Source organism: Rhamphochromis longiceps, linkage group LG4 (assembly GCF_057381845.1).
Source record: "Rhamphochromis longiceps isolate RC_006_pf linkage group LG4, R_longiceps_female_GT1.1, whole genome shotgun sequence".
Lineage (NCBI taxonomy): Eukaryota > Metazoa > Chordata > Actinopteri > Cichliformes > Cichlidae > Rhamphochromis > Rhamphochromis longiceps.
Genome location: NC_140560.1, coordinates 24395661 through 24411505, shown reverse-complemented (window position 1 = coordinate 24411505; position 15845 = coordinate 24395661). Strand labels below are relative to the sequence as shown.

The 15845-nt window shown below is 42.1% G+C and overlaps 1 protein-coding gene across 1 annotated transcript; it reads right to left on the bottom strand.

Annotated features, from left to right (window-relative positions):
* Nucleotides 1-2500: 2500 nt before the first annotated feature.
* LOC146671663 (cytochrome P450 2K1-like) lies at nt 2501-10024 on the bottom strand. Its single transcript, XM_085404012.1, has 9 exons — nt 9738-10024; nt 9419-9581; nt 8069-8218; nt 7720-7880; nt 4441-4620; nt 4208-4349; nt 3689-3873; nt 3439-3580; nt 2501-3364 (listed from the first exon to the last, which is right to left on the bottom strand). The coding sequence occupies exons 1-9, from the start codon at nt 9945-9947 to the stop codon at nt 3177-3179; spliced, it is 1521 nt and encodes a 506-aa protein (XP_085260138.1). The 5' UTR covers nt 9948-10024; the 3' UTR covers nt 2501-3176.
* Nucleotides 10025-15845: the final 5821 nt, after the last annotated feature.

The following is a 15845-nucleotide window of genomic DNA, read 5'->3' as shown; positions in this document are numbered from 1 at the left end:
AATCCCTTTCCGTCAAGAGCCACTTGTTAATTTGTTGCGGACTTGTGATTTGCACTTCCCAGCCACTGTAAGGAACACTATCAGACACTCTGATCGATGTCAATAAACATGTGCGCACTTAGTGCAGACTTCCCCAAGCTACAGTGGAAACTATCAAAAAGAAAAAGAGATCCTAATAGAACAAAGATTCATGTTCCAAGCCATCAAGTATTTCACTTGAGGAAACTTTTATCCTCTCCAAAATCACCTGGGTTATTTGGTGGATTCTTAAGAATTTGCTAAACAAAAGACTTGCCTTATAGAAAGGGGCCCATTTTAAGGCATACCGAGACACAAAGTCTGAAAGAATATGTATCCCCTGCAACTTTTAGAAGGAAAGACTAATCTTCTCCAAAATCATCCATATTCGGTGCTTCCCCCTCTTCTTTGTGCTTCCAAGAATGGGATCACAATTTCTTCACGACACCTTACTTATGTCTGTGAAGGTTCTCAGTCATCCAGGTCATCGTAGTCAAAGGAGCTTGCAAAGAAAAGCGTCTGGACTTCTTTAAGTTACTTGAAGACGTTTCACCTCTCATCCGAGAAGCTTCTTCAGTTCTAAGGTCAAATGGTGGAGAGTCTGAACTTACGTCTGAACAGACTTAACAATGTGGTGTATGCTGTACAGTGCAGCGAGGAATGCCCAGACCTCTACATTGGAGAGACCAAACAGCCACTTCACAAGCGCATGGCACAACACAGAAGAGCCACCTCCACAGGACAAGACTCAGCAGTCCATCTGCATCTTAAGGATAAAGGACACTCTTTCGAGGATGCCAATGTTCACATTTTGGACAGAGAGGACAGATGGTTTGAAAGAGGAGTGAAAGAAGCCATCTATGTCCACTGTGAGCGACCATCTTTGAACAGAGGCGGGGGTTTACGACACCAACTCTCTGCCATCTATAATCCAGTTTTGAGATCCCTTCCCAGACGCCTTAACGCCCACTCACATCCTGGGCCATCTGATCCCAGGAATTCGCATGATAAGGTGGGGCCAGGTTTCACAATGAACACACCCGAAACTCTGGCTGATTGGGACCCACACCCAGTTCCACACCTTGGCTCAGGCGATTAGAGGATCATCAGGGGGTCCTTTTGTCCCTCTGTGGGGGGTTACTCCCACTAGGTTTATATCTGGGACTCTCCACCATTTGACCTTAGAACTGAAGAAGCTTCTCGGATGAGAGGTGAAACGTCTTCAAGTAACTTAAAGAAGTCCAGACGCTTTTCTTTGCAAGCTCCTTTGACGACGCCTTACTTACTTTAACCTCACTTTCACCATTGCACTTTAGTACAGAAAAAGAAACTTATTTTCTTTGTGGGTGTGTTTCGGTGCAAATGGGAAGGAGTTATAGTTCTTAGTTATAGTTTATAGGCTGTGATAAGTGCTGTTATGAATTTTCAATTAATTGTATTACAACCATCATATGACTCCCTGAGCAAGTGCTTTGGCAACAGTAGGAAGGAAAAACCCGCTTTTAACAGGAAGAACAACTAATGTGGTCAAGGATGTTACCTGGGTATTAACTACTAAACATAGACACAGCATAGGTAAATTTAAAAAAAGAAATTAAAAGGTTGCACCAATGGAAAAGGTAAAGCCTTTAAAAAATTACTGTCTAAAAAACAAAACAAAACAAATTCTAACTAAAGTCTGGTCAACCATAAATCTGACTGTTAATGGCTTGGACTGTGAGTGTTCATTATAGAGCTTAGTTTCCTCCAAAGGTTTGTTGCACTAAAATAGCTGGCTAAGCAGATTTAAATATTGAATAAATTAGAGTACAATGTAAGAATACCTATCTAAACCTGATCCAACATGCTGTATTTTTACATGCCATTTGTAGTATCTTCACTGTTTTGGTAAAAGTGTGTCTTCTTTATGTTCATGATGTGTTTCACTGCGTGCAAAAAGCAAACTGAAAAGCTAAAGACTTTCGTTTATTGCCATTTTAGATCCGTTATTGAAAATGCACAATTCCAAATGTATCTGCAGAAAACAACATTTTTCACAATTCTCCTGCAATTGAAAGAATAAACCTCTAACAAATTACTCTCTAAAAAATAACAGTGAAAAACAAAAATACTGATATGATCTGTTAATCATTCAAACAAAGTTCTGGTTGGTAATCAAAAATTTGAATGACTCCACTCATTCTGTCAATTATACTTTGATTTTACTTGTTAGAAGTGACTGGCATCGGTCGGCCTGCCCGTGATGTTGTGTTCTCGGAATTTCGAGGGTTAATCATCACCTGGGACGAGGGTTATTGGAGGACACGGGGTGTTTATTCTCTACTCGGGCACGGACGAAAAGAAGAGGAGAAAACCACCCACTCAACTTTCATTGTACCTGGATCAGCTGTTCACTGTTTTTACCACTTTGTAAATAAACCACACTGTTTATTTGCAAGGAGCTCCGCTGTCGAGTCCGCTCTTTCTCGTCCTAACTAACCTGTTTATCCTGCACTAACCTACAGCAAGGAAATACAGCAGCTGGACCTTTAGCTAGCAACACACTTTGAGACAAACTGCACACAAACACTTTGTGTGTTTGTGATGTTTGTTGAGCTGAGAGGAAAGCTGCACTGGAAATTAACTGACACTTAAAAACAATCACTTTTAATCCCTGACTTTGACACATGTCATCTTTTTTTATCCACTGGTGATTAATAAACAAACAAAGGTCTGCAGTCTCCAAAAGTTGATTCTGTTTATCTGAAAGTAGCGTTTTCAGTGGGAGAAACGTTTCGTCTCTCATCCAAGTGACTTCTTCAGTGTCAGCTGACTGCAGGTTTCTCCAATCTAATTAACAGTACATTTGCATAATGACTGAAACCAGCCCAGTGAAGGAACAATGGGCTGGGAGGTCCACAGTGACAAGATAATAACGAGATAATGATTCCCCCCAAATGCATTATAGCCAAAGTAATGAGCCTGTTTTGAAAACGTAATAAGTAGAAAGTACAGATATTTGCTTGAAACTGTAGGGAGTAAAACTAAAAAGTAGTCAGAAAAATCTGTTCCCTTGACATCTGCCTTTGCCTGTTGTTCAGAATGCTGACATCTGTTTGATGCTATTGCTTATGCTATTGTCACAAGTAAATGCTATAATGTCAAGTTCCATGTGTCTCTCACTGGCGACTGACAGCACACAGCATATGAGATGAAGGAGGGGTGGTGAATCCCACAGCTGGTGTGAGATCCAGTTCATCCTCTGTGATTCCAGGTGGAGGAGTGAAACGAAAGCGCTGAATGAGGGAGGTGAAGAAGAGGAAGAGCTCCATCTTAGCCAGACCTTCTCCGAGACACATCCTGCGACCTGCAAGAGCAGTTTACACTCATTTAAATCCAATCACGTCTGTGGAAGTGTACATTTTATCAAAGTTGTCATACCTGCAGAAAAGGGCATGAAGGCATCTCTCCTGACAAATTGACCCTTTTTGTCCAGAAAATGTGAAGGGTTAAAAGTGTGTGGGCTCTCCCATTCACTCTCATCATACAGGACAGAGGTGAGAAGGGGAAACACAATAGTTCCCTGTGGGAAACCAAGAAGATTTCTCATGTAGATGTACATCTACAGAACTAGTTCAGGTTATCAGAAGTGAATCAAGATGTTAAAATATATTTAGGTACAGCAGCTGACCTTTTTGATAAAGTATCCCTTGAAGGTGACATCTTGGCTAGTTTGGTGAGGAAGAGACATGGGAGCAATATTCGCCAGTCTCTGAGTCTCGTGAATGACTGCATCAGTGTACGGCAGGTTTTTCCGGTCATCTACACAAACTTGTCGGCTTCCTACTACCCGGCTCAGCTCCTCGTGGACCTGCTCTGCAGAGACAAAATAAAGAAACGCATTTGTCCACATTAGTTTTAACAGATCTGCTAAAATGTGTAAAAAAAAAAAGTTTAAATCCAAAATATACACAGAATATTGTTATGGTGCACATTGTTTGCATCTGACATGTGTATTTATTTACCACTGACTGGTAGTAACAAAGACAAAACTCCTAATTTTTTGCCTTATCTCTCTGATATCACATGCTGACATGTCAGTAAACCCATAACTGAAGTCCTTGGTCTTGTACCCCAACAGGACACTGAACTCTATTTATGTGTTATTACCATACATAATGAGACTTGCATGTCTTGTCCAGTTCCTTACCCTGTATGTGTGGGTATTTAGCCATTAACAGCAAACCCCATCTCAGTGTGGCTGCTGTGGTGTCAGTGCCAGCAGCAAACAGGTTGCTCACTGTGAATGTCAAGTTCTCCTCATTGTAGTGAGTATCCAAAACACAGGAGTCCTAAAAGAAGTAACACTCACATTGCTTATTGCTATCAAACCTAAAGTGTAAATAATATTATCATAATTTTAAAAAACACATATTGTCTTACTTCTTCTTTCTGTTTCACAATCAGAAAACAGTCCACAAGCCCTCGGCACAGTCCGGGCTCCAGAGTCTCTTTCAGATGATTAATTAAATTCTTTATATCTGTGACAGCCATCTCAACATTTTTTAACACCACCTGGCGATTTTTTATCCAACCGAACAGCCGAGGAAACATGTTAAAAAGCTGTGGAAAAAACAGTAAAACAAAGCTTATTCCAAGTAAATACACGTAATTATCAGAAATAAAATGAAATACACTTTACTTTGTCATATGACACAGTTTACATACTTAAAAATGTCAATATAGTATTATTACACAATTTTTCACTAAATCCTGGTTTTCATTTTTGTGAAAGCACCAATGACTTAACTTATTTCAGAATTTCTCTCACAGAAATCATTGAAATCACAATTAACAAAGTTACTGTTGCTGTGCATCTAAAGATATCTTATATTTTCAGGTAGCGTTACCATGTATTCTCTTAATGACTGTGAGTGCATATTGTGTCATATACAGTGGGGCAAAAAAGTATTTAGTCAGCCACCGATTGTGCAAGTTCCCCCACTTAAAATGATGACAGAGGTCAGTAATTTGCACCAGAGGTACACTTCAACTGTGAGAGACAGAATGTGAAAAAAAAAATCCATGAATCCACATGGTAGGATTTGTAAAGAATTTATTCGTAAATCAGGGTGGAAAATAAGTATTTGGTCACCTCAAACATGGAAGATCTCTGGCTCTCACAGACCTGTAACGTCTTCTGTAAGAAGCTTTTCTGTCCCCCACTCGTTACCTGTATGAATGGCACCAGTTTGAACTCATCATCTGTATAAAAGACACCTGTCCACAGCCTCAAACAGTCAGACTCCAAACTCCGCCATGGCCAAGACCAAAGAGCTTTCGAAGGACACCAGGAAAAGTATTGTAGACCTGCACCAGACTGGGAAGAGTGAATCTACAATAGGCAAGCAGCTTGGTGTGAAAAAATCAACTGTGGGAGCAATCATCAGAAAATGGAAGACATACAAGACCACTGATAATCTCCCTCGATCTGGGGCTCCACGCAAGATCTCATCCCGTGGGGTCAAAATGATCATGAGAACGGTGAGCAAAGATCCCAGAACCACACGGGGGGACCTGGTGAATGACCTGCAGAGAGCTGGGACCAAAGTAACAAAGGTCACCATCAGTAACACACTACAACGGCAGGGAATCAAATCCCGCAGTGCCAGACGTGTTCCGCTGCTGAAGCCAGTGCATGTCCAGGCCCGTCTGAAGTTTGCCAGAGAGCACATGGATGATACAGCAGAGGATTGGGAGAATGTCATGTGGTCAGATGAAACCAAAGTAGAACTTTTTGGTATAAACTCAACTCGTCGTGTTTGGAGGAAGAAGAATACTGAGTTGCATCCCAAGAACACCATACCTACTGTGAAGCATGGGGGTGGAAACATCATGCTATGGGGCTGTTTTTCTGCCAAGGGGACAGGACGACTGATCCGTGTTAAGGACAGAATGAATGGGGCCATGTATCGTGAGATTTTGAGCCAAAACCTCCTTCCATCAGTGAGAACTTTGAAGATGAAACGAGGCTGGGTCTTCCAACATGACAATGATCCAAAACACACCGCCCGGGCAACAAAGGAGTGGCTCCGTAAGAAGCATTTGAAAGTCCTGGAGTGGCCTAGCCAGTCTCCAGACCTCAACCCCATAGAAAATCTGTGGCGGGAGTTGAAAGTCCGTGTTGCTCGGCGACAGCCCCAAAACATCACTGCTCTCGAGAAGATCTGCATGGAGGAATGGGCCAAAATACCGGCTACTGTGTGTGCAAACCTGGTAAAGACCTATAGTAAACGTTTGACCTCTGTTATTGCCAACAAAGGTTATGTTACAAAGTATTGAGTTGTATTTTTGTTATTGACCAAATACTTATTTTCCACCCTGATTTACGAATAAATTCTTTACAAATCCTACCATGTGGATTCATGGATTTTTTTTTCACATTCTGTCTCTCACAGTTGAAGTGTACCTCTGGTGCAAATTACTGACCTCTGTCATCATTTTAGGTGGGGGAACTTGCACAATCGGTGGCTGACTAAATACTTTTTTGCCCCACTGTATACATTTTATTGTATCTCATGATTAAGAATTACTCTCTTTGGCTCAATGAGCAACAAACAAATTTATAAAATAAGAAGAAAAAAGATTGTGAAAAAGCAAACAGTCAGATTTCCAATGCACCACAGAGCCACATTTGCAAAACACATGGCCAAACAGCGGGAGCAGCAGGAAGAACTGCAGAATCGAATCGAGCGTAGGATGGATTGAGAACCTGGCAGCTCGGATCTGGTCCCGGCCTCTCTATTAATCCACAGGTACTGACAAACAAACTTTTATGTTACCGAACTGGTTCTAAATGTCATGTAAGTTGAGTAACAACTGTTCGGCTATATTTTGAGATGAGAGTGATGATGTTGTTTTGTGGTATTTTGTTGTAATGAGTATTAGTGTATCATCGGCATAATGCTTTAATGCTACGTAGCACTATAAGTATATGCTATGACAGTGGCAACCTGCGACTTCCGAAAATGTGTTGTAGTGTTTGTTTTAGTGTTAGCCAAGCAGTACTGAGTACATGTATTAAGGGGAAAGCTTTTTGTTGGTGAAACAATGTTTGCAGTCGTCTGCCGCCATGTTGGTTGCGTTCAGGAGACGCCATGTTCAAAAGTAATAGCATATATGGCGCGAATGTGGGGAAAGGTTGTGTGAATGTGAGATGGGTTATTTTGGTATGTTGTTATGCTTTGGCCGTGAGTGTTTTGTGTAAGTGTGAGTATGTAAAGTCATTTTGAATTAGTTTGTATTTATTTTGCTTTTGAGAGAATGCTTTTTGTAACTTTATTTTTGTTTATGAACTCTGTTATTTTATGGGAAGAATGCATGGTCTAGTGTGATTTGTATTGTGTATATGTGGAGAAATAAATGAGCTCCAGCCTGAGCAAGACGCTAACTTCGATGTCCTCTCTATTAATCCACAGTTTGCTCATATTTGGCTACGCAGTGCTCTCTAGCCTGTGTGCCGCTTGCTGCCGGTCCAGATTCCCCTAGGTCTGGTGCCGGTAACATCATCAAATCTGAATCAGCATGAAAACAGATGCTGATTGCTGTTAAAGCTGTAACAGTATCAATTTATACCTCGATCCTTTGCACAGTGGTAATATTAGTGGATTTAAATCTTATGTGTAATTTATTTTAAAAACAGCGTCAAGTCAAAAAGCCAACCTGGACTGATGCAGAACCTGAGACACATATGGTTTGATTGGCTCGCTTCACCATGTTCTTGAATACAGGGTCACCGTAGTCAAATCTGCTTCCGTACACAATAGAGGAGATAATGTTGGCTGTTGCGTAAGTTATTGGAAGAGCTGTATCAAAAGCATTTCCTGTAAATTGACACACAAGGGGGGGGAAAAATCTAAAATAAATAAATTCGTACACGGGCTAACAGAAATGCACAAAATTTAGAGGTGTGCTAAAAAAATTTTAAAAATCCTTTAAGTTGAAGTTCAGGGTTCAAAACTGCTTCAGCACACAATGTCATCACTTACATGTACACACACTATCGCCATACCTTTATGCTCTTCAATCACTTGAATCAGATAACCACACTCCTCCAGGATTTTATCCTGAGAAAGTCTTTTGCCCATCCCAAAGTCTTTGAGGGTGGTGAGGGCAAAACGTCTCAGCTCTTTCCACGATTCTCCATTTGCAAACAAAATTCCTACAAAACATAAGGTATAATGCATGTCTGCTCCAGCCTAGCAGCCAGAGCCTGACATTCATCAGTTCAGCAGAGGCACAAATGAACAATCAGGCTTGTAGCGCAGACCTTTGTCTGTTTCAGCAGTAGTCTCTGTGACAGAGTTCTCAATTTTGCATTCATGCCTTAACTCAAATAAAGAACTGACAGTATGTGTTTCATGTAATTTTGTATTTCAGCGTGTACTTCTCGGGCTCCACAGCTGAGGTCCTACTTTATCATATTTATCATTTCAAAGTTTGTTTGTTTTTTCCTGTGTTAATTCTCTTTCACATCACCAATCGGGTAAGAGGTCAGATGACTGTCGTTATCAACTCGATATGTCAGTCCAGGATTTCCCAATCATGTGCTGATTATTTCAAACATGGATAAGTCTGAAGGCAGCAGAGTGACGACTTTTACAAAGCAAGAAAAAAAGATAATTACAAAATAAATATAAAGCATCAAACCACCTCAACCAACCACTGATTCTGAGTTGGATAAGCAAGGGAAAGTGACTTTAGCTGGTAATATAACATGCTAATGTGTGTTAAATGTAAAATCCACAAAGTAAAACATTGATAAAGGGATTTGCTGTTGAGCGATCTGTCAGGTCAGTGAGAGTGAAGGGGGCTGTTGCTCAATCTGATCTTAACCAAGCAAAACAGCAAAGATCAGAGCAAAAAAATAAAATAAAATCAGCATTTCTTCAAAAAGAAAATCATCTGTTTTTAAGGTTTTCAACCGTAATTCTACGGGTCTTTAATTTTTTATTTCAGAGTCATTTTATCACTTTTGATCTGACGTTTCCATCTGTGTCATTGGTGAAATGTTATTATAAAGCCAACTATCAACTGAACTCAAAGTACAACACAATGTTGTCACAAACAGCAGAACTTACTCTCATGGCAGACATCGAGAACAAAGGAATATGCACCACTAAACCTTTAAAATATTATTTTGAAATATTATTTTTCTGATTGAAAAGAAACCTGGACTTCAAGATATTGGTCAGCTGTTGCAAAACATGAGGAAACATGCTGTTAATTGTGTAGCCTGTTTCGATCATGTTTTCTTATATCTCTAGTGATCACAAATAACAAAACCTGCAATTTCCCTGGGCTAACACAGATTTATGAACATGAAATTAAACTTAATAAACCACAATATAAAGAATCTTACCATGACCTCGGTTTATATCATTAAGTATCGGGGAGATGTTGCGCTCTCCAAACTCCTCTGCATAGTTGACCAGTGCCTCTCTGACTGTCTCATATCCAGCCAGGACCACGACTTTGTTGGTTCCAAAGTAAAGAGTAAATACAGAGCCATATTCCTTTGAAAGCTGGAAGAATCATTCAAAATAATAATAATTAAATAGCATGTTACGTTCCCCTAACATTTCACAGGAGACCCTGCTAGGGCCATAACATAGCATTAGGTATTGTAATATGTTTAAACTGGCTTCTTTTGATTCAGATCTTGAGAAGAGTTATTTTACCTCACACAGAGTTTTGTGGGGTCTGTTAAGATCTAATTGCAACAGGTTACCAAGCAGGGGCAGAGGTCTCGGTCCTGGGGGTTCATTTCCTTTTTCCTTAGAGATGAAAATGATAGAAACAAGATAAAGTACAAGCAGGAAAACAACGGCTGCCAGCATTGTGGTGGGACTGAACAAAATGAAAAAGATAAAATCCCCAAAATGTTCCATTCGCTCTGATGTTGATGGTTCTCCTCTGTGCTGTCCTTGCAGGTAACACACTTTGCTTTGTGCCAGACTGCAGGGTGGTGTGGGGGGGGGGGGGGGGGGGGTTGACTGGCTTTGCAAAAAGTAAACACTGCATGGAAGACCGTTAACTCACTCGACGCCGTTTACTAAAATCAGGCTGTTTTCCAATAGCTGATAAAAAGGCCAGGAAGGCTACCAGAGACTCTGATGTCAATAAACAACTCTCCAAAACCACCTGGGTTATCAGGTATACTCTTTTTTTTTTTTTTTTTCTTTCTCATATTTTTATTGAGAGACAAGTGTACAGTGGTTTACAATGACAATACAATCTGTTCCCCTCACATATTTTTTAGTTTTTCTTACATGAACAGATACGATAACACACACACACACAGGCACACCCACACACACGCTTAAATAAACAAACAAGACAAAACCTAATAAGAAACCCAAAACAAACACAAACAACAAACCCCAAAACACACAAAAAAAAAAAGGGGGGGGGGGGGGGAAGAGATATGATATTAATCAGCTGGTAGAGCGTGTAATGACTTGCAATAGTCTACGAAGGGGCCCCAGATACGATAAAATTCTCTGTATTTCCCTTCGCCACAAGGCCTATCTTTTGCAATTTAAGAAATGACATCACATCTCTAAACCAAAAAGAAACTGAAGGTGGCTTTGAAGATTTCCAAAGGAGTAAGATGCAACGTCTAGCCAAAAGTGATGTAAAGGCTAATATTTTGAAGTGTGTAGGGTCGGTTAGACCAGTGTTGACTGGAAGCCCAAAAACAGCTAGAAAAGGGTCCATGCAGATTTGGGTCCCAAGAGCCTTGGAAAGAATAACTGAATACTGACTCCAGAAGCCATGGAGTCTTGGGCACAGAAAGAACATATGGCCTAGGTCACATGGGGTGGCATGACATCTCTCACACTGATCCATCACTTGTGGGTAAATCTCAGACAGACGAGACTTTGAATAGTAAACCCTGTACAACACCTTGAACTGGATAAGTTGTAACCTGGCACAGGACGTACTATAACGGACATTGGATACTGCCTTCTCCCATTGCTGATCCGAAAAAATTACTCCTAACTCCCGCTCCCAAGCCCCCCTAATTTTAGCAACTGAATGGACATTTAAACCCATAAGTTGTTTATATATTAAAGATATAATTGACTTCTTATTGGGTTTAAGGGATAAGAATTCCTCCCACGGTTGGACATTTGGAAGAAGAGGGTAGGAGGGGAAGAGAGCAGAAGTGCAATGCCGTGCCTGAAAATAACGGAATAGATTGGTAGCCGGAAGATTTGTTTCTGAACACAGGTCTAAAAAAGTTAAGAAAGTACCATCTTTATAGAGATCCTTAAACGTATTAATACCATGATGCTTCCACTGTACATAGGTACCATCAATGAGGCCAGGAGTAAACAGATGGTTCTGCGTGATGGGCATGTGTACTGACGCAGAGATGTACTTAAAATGACTCCTGAATTGTGACCAGACCCTTAGACTAGACTGTACCACGGGATTTTGGGTGAAATGAGAAGGCTTAAGTGGTAGTGGAGAGAACAATAAAGCTTCTAAGGATGAGGAAGTGCACGACAGGCGTTCCAGTTTGCACCACAGCAGTTCTTGAGATTCAAGCCAATGGGTCAATTTGTGAACATGAGAGGACCAATAGTAAAATAAAAAGTTAGGCAAGGCAAGACCACCATCAAATGTCAGTCTCTGTAATAATGATTTCCTCACCCTGGGGTGTTTCCCTCCCCACAAAAACGATGTAACTAGCTGGTCTAACTTTTTGAAAAAAGCTTTAGGTAAAAATATAGGAATACTCTGAAACAGAAATAACAATCGAGGCAAAATGTTCATCTTTACAGCATTGATCCGACCAATTAGGGACAAAGGTAGCGATTTCCATCTCTGAAAATCCGATTGAATTTGAGTCATTAAAGGGGAGAAATTGGAAGAGTATAGAGAAGACAAAGTACGAGTCACGTTAACTCCCAAATACTTAAAGCCGGCAGGGCTAAGTCTAAAAGGAATGTCAGATTGTTTACGTGTAAGACTTAAAGAATTTATGGGGAAACATTCACTTTTAAGAAGATTTATTTTGTAACCTGACAGAGAGCCGAATTTGTTTAATAGAGACACAATCGATGGTATGCTAGATAAGGGATCAGAAACATATAGAAGCAGGTCATCTGCATATAAAGACAATTTTACGTCAAGGCCTGACCGGGAAATACCACGAAAATGAGGAAGAGCCTTCAAAGCTATAGATAGGGGTTCAATTACAATAGCAAAAAGTAGGGGGGACAGGGGGCAACCCTGTCTCGTGCCGCGTGACAATGAGAAGTAGCCAGAGGAAACACCATTTGTATAGACACTGGCTTGGGGTGCCTTGTACAACAGTCGAATCCATGAAATGAATCTGTCCTTGAAACCAAATCTTTGCAAGACCGCAAAGAGAAAGTTCCACTCCACACGATCGAAAGCTTTCTCAGCATCAAGTGAGATAACTACTTCTGAATTAGTGGTCGAGTGTTGGGAAAGAATGACATTCAAAAGCGTGCAGACATTAAAGAACAGCTGGCGGCCTTTAATAAAGCCATTCTGTTCATCTGAAATAATAGTAGGAAGAACCTTTTCAAGGCGAATTGCTAAATTTTAGCCAAGACTTTAACATCAACATTCAGCAGTGAAATAGGCCTATACGAGGTGCAAGACGTAGGATCCTTACCCTTCTTTAAGAGAACAGTAATTAGTGCTTGAGACAATGTAGGGGGCAATAGACCACGTACAAAAGATTCATTATACACTGAAAGAAGTAGTGGGGCTAACTTGTCTACAAATGTTTTTAAAAATTCAACTGAAAACCCATCAGGTCCTGGTGCCTTACTATTGTGCATGGTCTTGATTGCATGCACAATTTCATCCAACCTAAAAGGGGCATCTAATTGTTCAGCTATAACAGGATCGACAGTGGGCATTATAAGACCGTTAAAAAAGGAATCCATCTCAGAGGCGTCAGCAGCAGATTCAGATTCATATAGGGAGGAATAATACGTCTTAAACACCTCGTTGACTTCCTTTGAATCAGAGACCAAGTTGCCTGCCGCATCTTTAATTTGAGAAATTAATCGAGAAGAGGCCTGACGTTTTAACTGATGGGCCAAAAGCCTTCTGGGCTTATCACCATGTTCATAATAAGTCGCACGCGCACGAAGTAAGAGACGTTCAGCATCTGCCGTAGAAAGTAAATCAAATTCGGTCTGCAAGTCAAGTCGTCTTTTATGCAAATCAGGAGTGGGACTGTCAACAACCTGTCTATCTATGTCACAAATTTGTGTAGTCAAAGTTTGAAGTTTGGCTTTGTGGCTTTTAGTGGAATGGGCAGAGAAAGAAATTATTTGCCCACGCACATATGCCTTAAGAGATAAGATAAGATAAGATAACCTTTATTAGTCCCACACGTGGGAAATTTGTTTTGTCACAGCAGGAAGTGGACAGTGCAAAAGTTATGAGGCAAAAATTAGAATACAATAAGAATAAATACAGTACACAACTGTACAGAATAGAATAAAATAAAATACTATATACAGTAGAATAAAATAAAATAAATATACAATAAGATAAAAATAGAATACAAATACAAATACTATATACAACTGAGTAAAAATACAACGATGACAGAAAGGATTATTGCACTTAGTATTATTGCATATGTATGGATGTGTGTGCTTGATCAGTTAAAGTCTTTATTATGGAGTCTGACAGCAGTGGGGAGGAAAGACCTGCGAAATCTCTCCGTCCCACACCGTGGGTGCCGCAGTCTCCCACTGAAGGAGCTGCTCAGTGCTGTCACAGTCTGCTGCATGGGGTGGGAGACGTTGTCCAACAGGGATGACAGCTTAGCCGCCATTCTCCTGTCACTCACCACCTCCACTGGGTCCAGAGGGCATCCTAGAACAGAGCTGGCCCTTCGGATCACCCTGTTCAGTCTCTTCCTGTCCCCAGCAGAGATGCTGCCGCCCCAGCAGACCACACCATAAAAGATAGCAGAAGCCACAACAGAGTCATAGAATTTCTTCAGGAGTGGGCCCTCCACTCCAAACGACCTGAGTCTCCGCAGCAGGTACAGCCTGCTCTGCCCTTTCCTGTAGAGGGCGTCTGAGTTATGAGTCCAGTCCAGTCTATTGTTCAGATGAACACCAAGGTACCTGTAGCTGTCCACAGCCTCAATGTCCATACCTTGGATGTTCAGTGGTTGCAGTGGAGAATGCTTGTGCCTGCGGAAGTCTACCACCAGTTCCTTGGTTTTACTGGCGTTGATCTGGAGGTAGTTCAGCTGGCACCAGTCCACAAAGTCTTGGATCAGACCTCTGTACTCCTTGTCGTCCCCATCAGTGATGAGGCCGACTATTGCAGAGTCATCAGAGAACTTCTGCAGGAAGCACTGGGTGGAATTGTGGGAGAAGTCTGCAGTGTAGATGGTGAAGAGGAACGGAGCCAGAACCGTTCCCTGTGGGGCCCCCGTACTGCAGACGACCCTGTCCGACACACAGCCCTGAGTCCTCACATACTGTGGTCGGTCGGTGAGGTAGTCCAGGATCCAGGTAGTGAGGTGATGGTCCACTCCAGAGTTCACCAGCTTGTCCTTTAGAACCGAGGGAAGAATGGTGTTGAAGGCACTGGAGAAATCAAAGAACATGATTCTCACAGTGCTTCCAGCGGTCTCCAGGTGAGCGAGGGAACGATGTAGGAGGTGAATGACGGCATCATCCGCTCCAATGCCAGGCTGGTAGGCAAACTGAAGTGGGTCCAGTGATGAGCTTATTAGGCGCCGAAGCTGAGCCAGGACCAACCACTCCAGGGTCTTCATCAGGTGGGATGTCAGAGCCACCGGCCTGTAGCTGTTGAGGTCCTTGGGGCGTGAAGTCTTTGGCACTGGTACAACACAGGAGGTTTTCCAGAGCTGTGGGACTCTTCCCAACCTCAGGCTCAGGTTGAAGAGGTGCTCCATCACCCCACACAGTTGGTCCGCGCAGGACCTGACGACCCTCGAGCTGATGCCATCTGGACCCGCTGCCTTCTTGCCATTAATCCTCCTCAGTTCCCTCCTAACCTGGGTGGTTGAGAGAGACAGGCTGGAGCCTTGTGTTGAGTGTGTATTGGATGCTGTTGTTGGGGGTGGGGGGGAGTGAGCAGGGTGAATAGAGGAGGTGTGAAGTGTCTGAGGTGGAACAGCAGCAGTGGGGGTGGGTGAGTCTGCAGCCGATGTTGCAGACTGCCTCATGGCTGAGTCAAATCTGTTGAAGAAATGATTCAGTTCATTTGCCCATCTCACATCCCTCCCAGGCAGAGAGTTCTGCTGTTTGTGGCCCGAGATGGTTCTGAGGCCTCTCCAGACTTCACCAACGTTGTTTTGTTGAAGCTGGTTCTCCATCTTCTGCCTGTAGCTCTCCTTCCCATTCCTTATCAGTCCCCTCAGCTCTCTCTGCACCCTTTTCAACTCTTCTTTGTCTCTGGATTTGAAGGCCCTCCTCTTCTGCTTGAGGACGGTTTTAATTTCTGGGGTAATCCAAGGTTTGTTGTTGGAGAAACACCGTACAGTCCTGGTAGGTACAGTGTTATCCACACAGAAGTTTATATAGTCAGTAATGCATGTAGTAAGGCTGTCGATGTCCTCACCGTGGTCATCACAAATCACCTCCCACACAGTCGACTCAAAACAATCCTTAAGAGCCTCCTCGCTCTCCTCTGACCATCTCTGTACTGTGCGGGTGGCTGGTGGCTCCCTGCGCACTAAGGGCTCATACACAGGGACAAGGTGCACCAGGTTGTGATCAGATCTGCCCAGGGGAGGGAGAGGT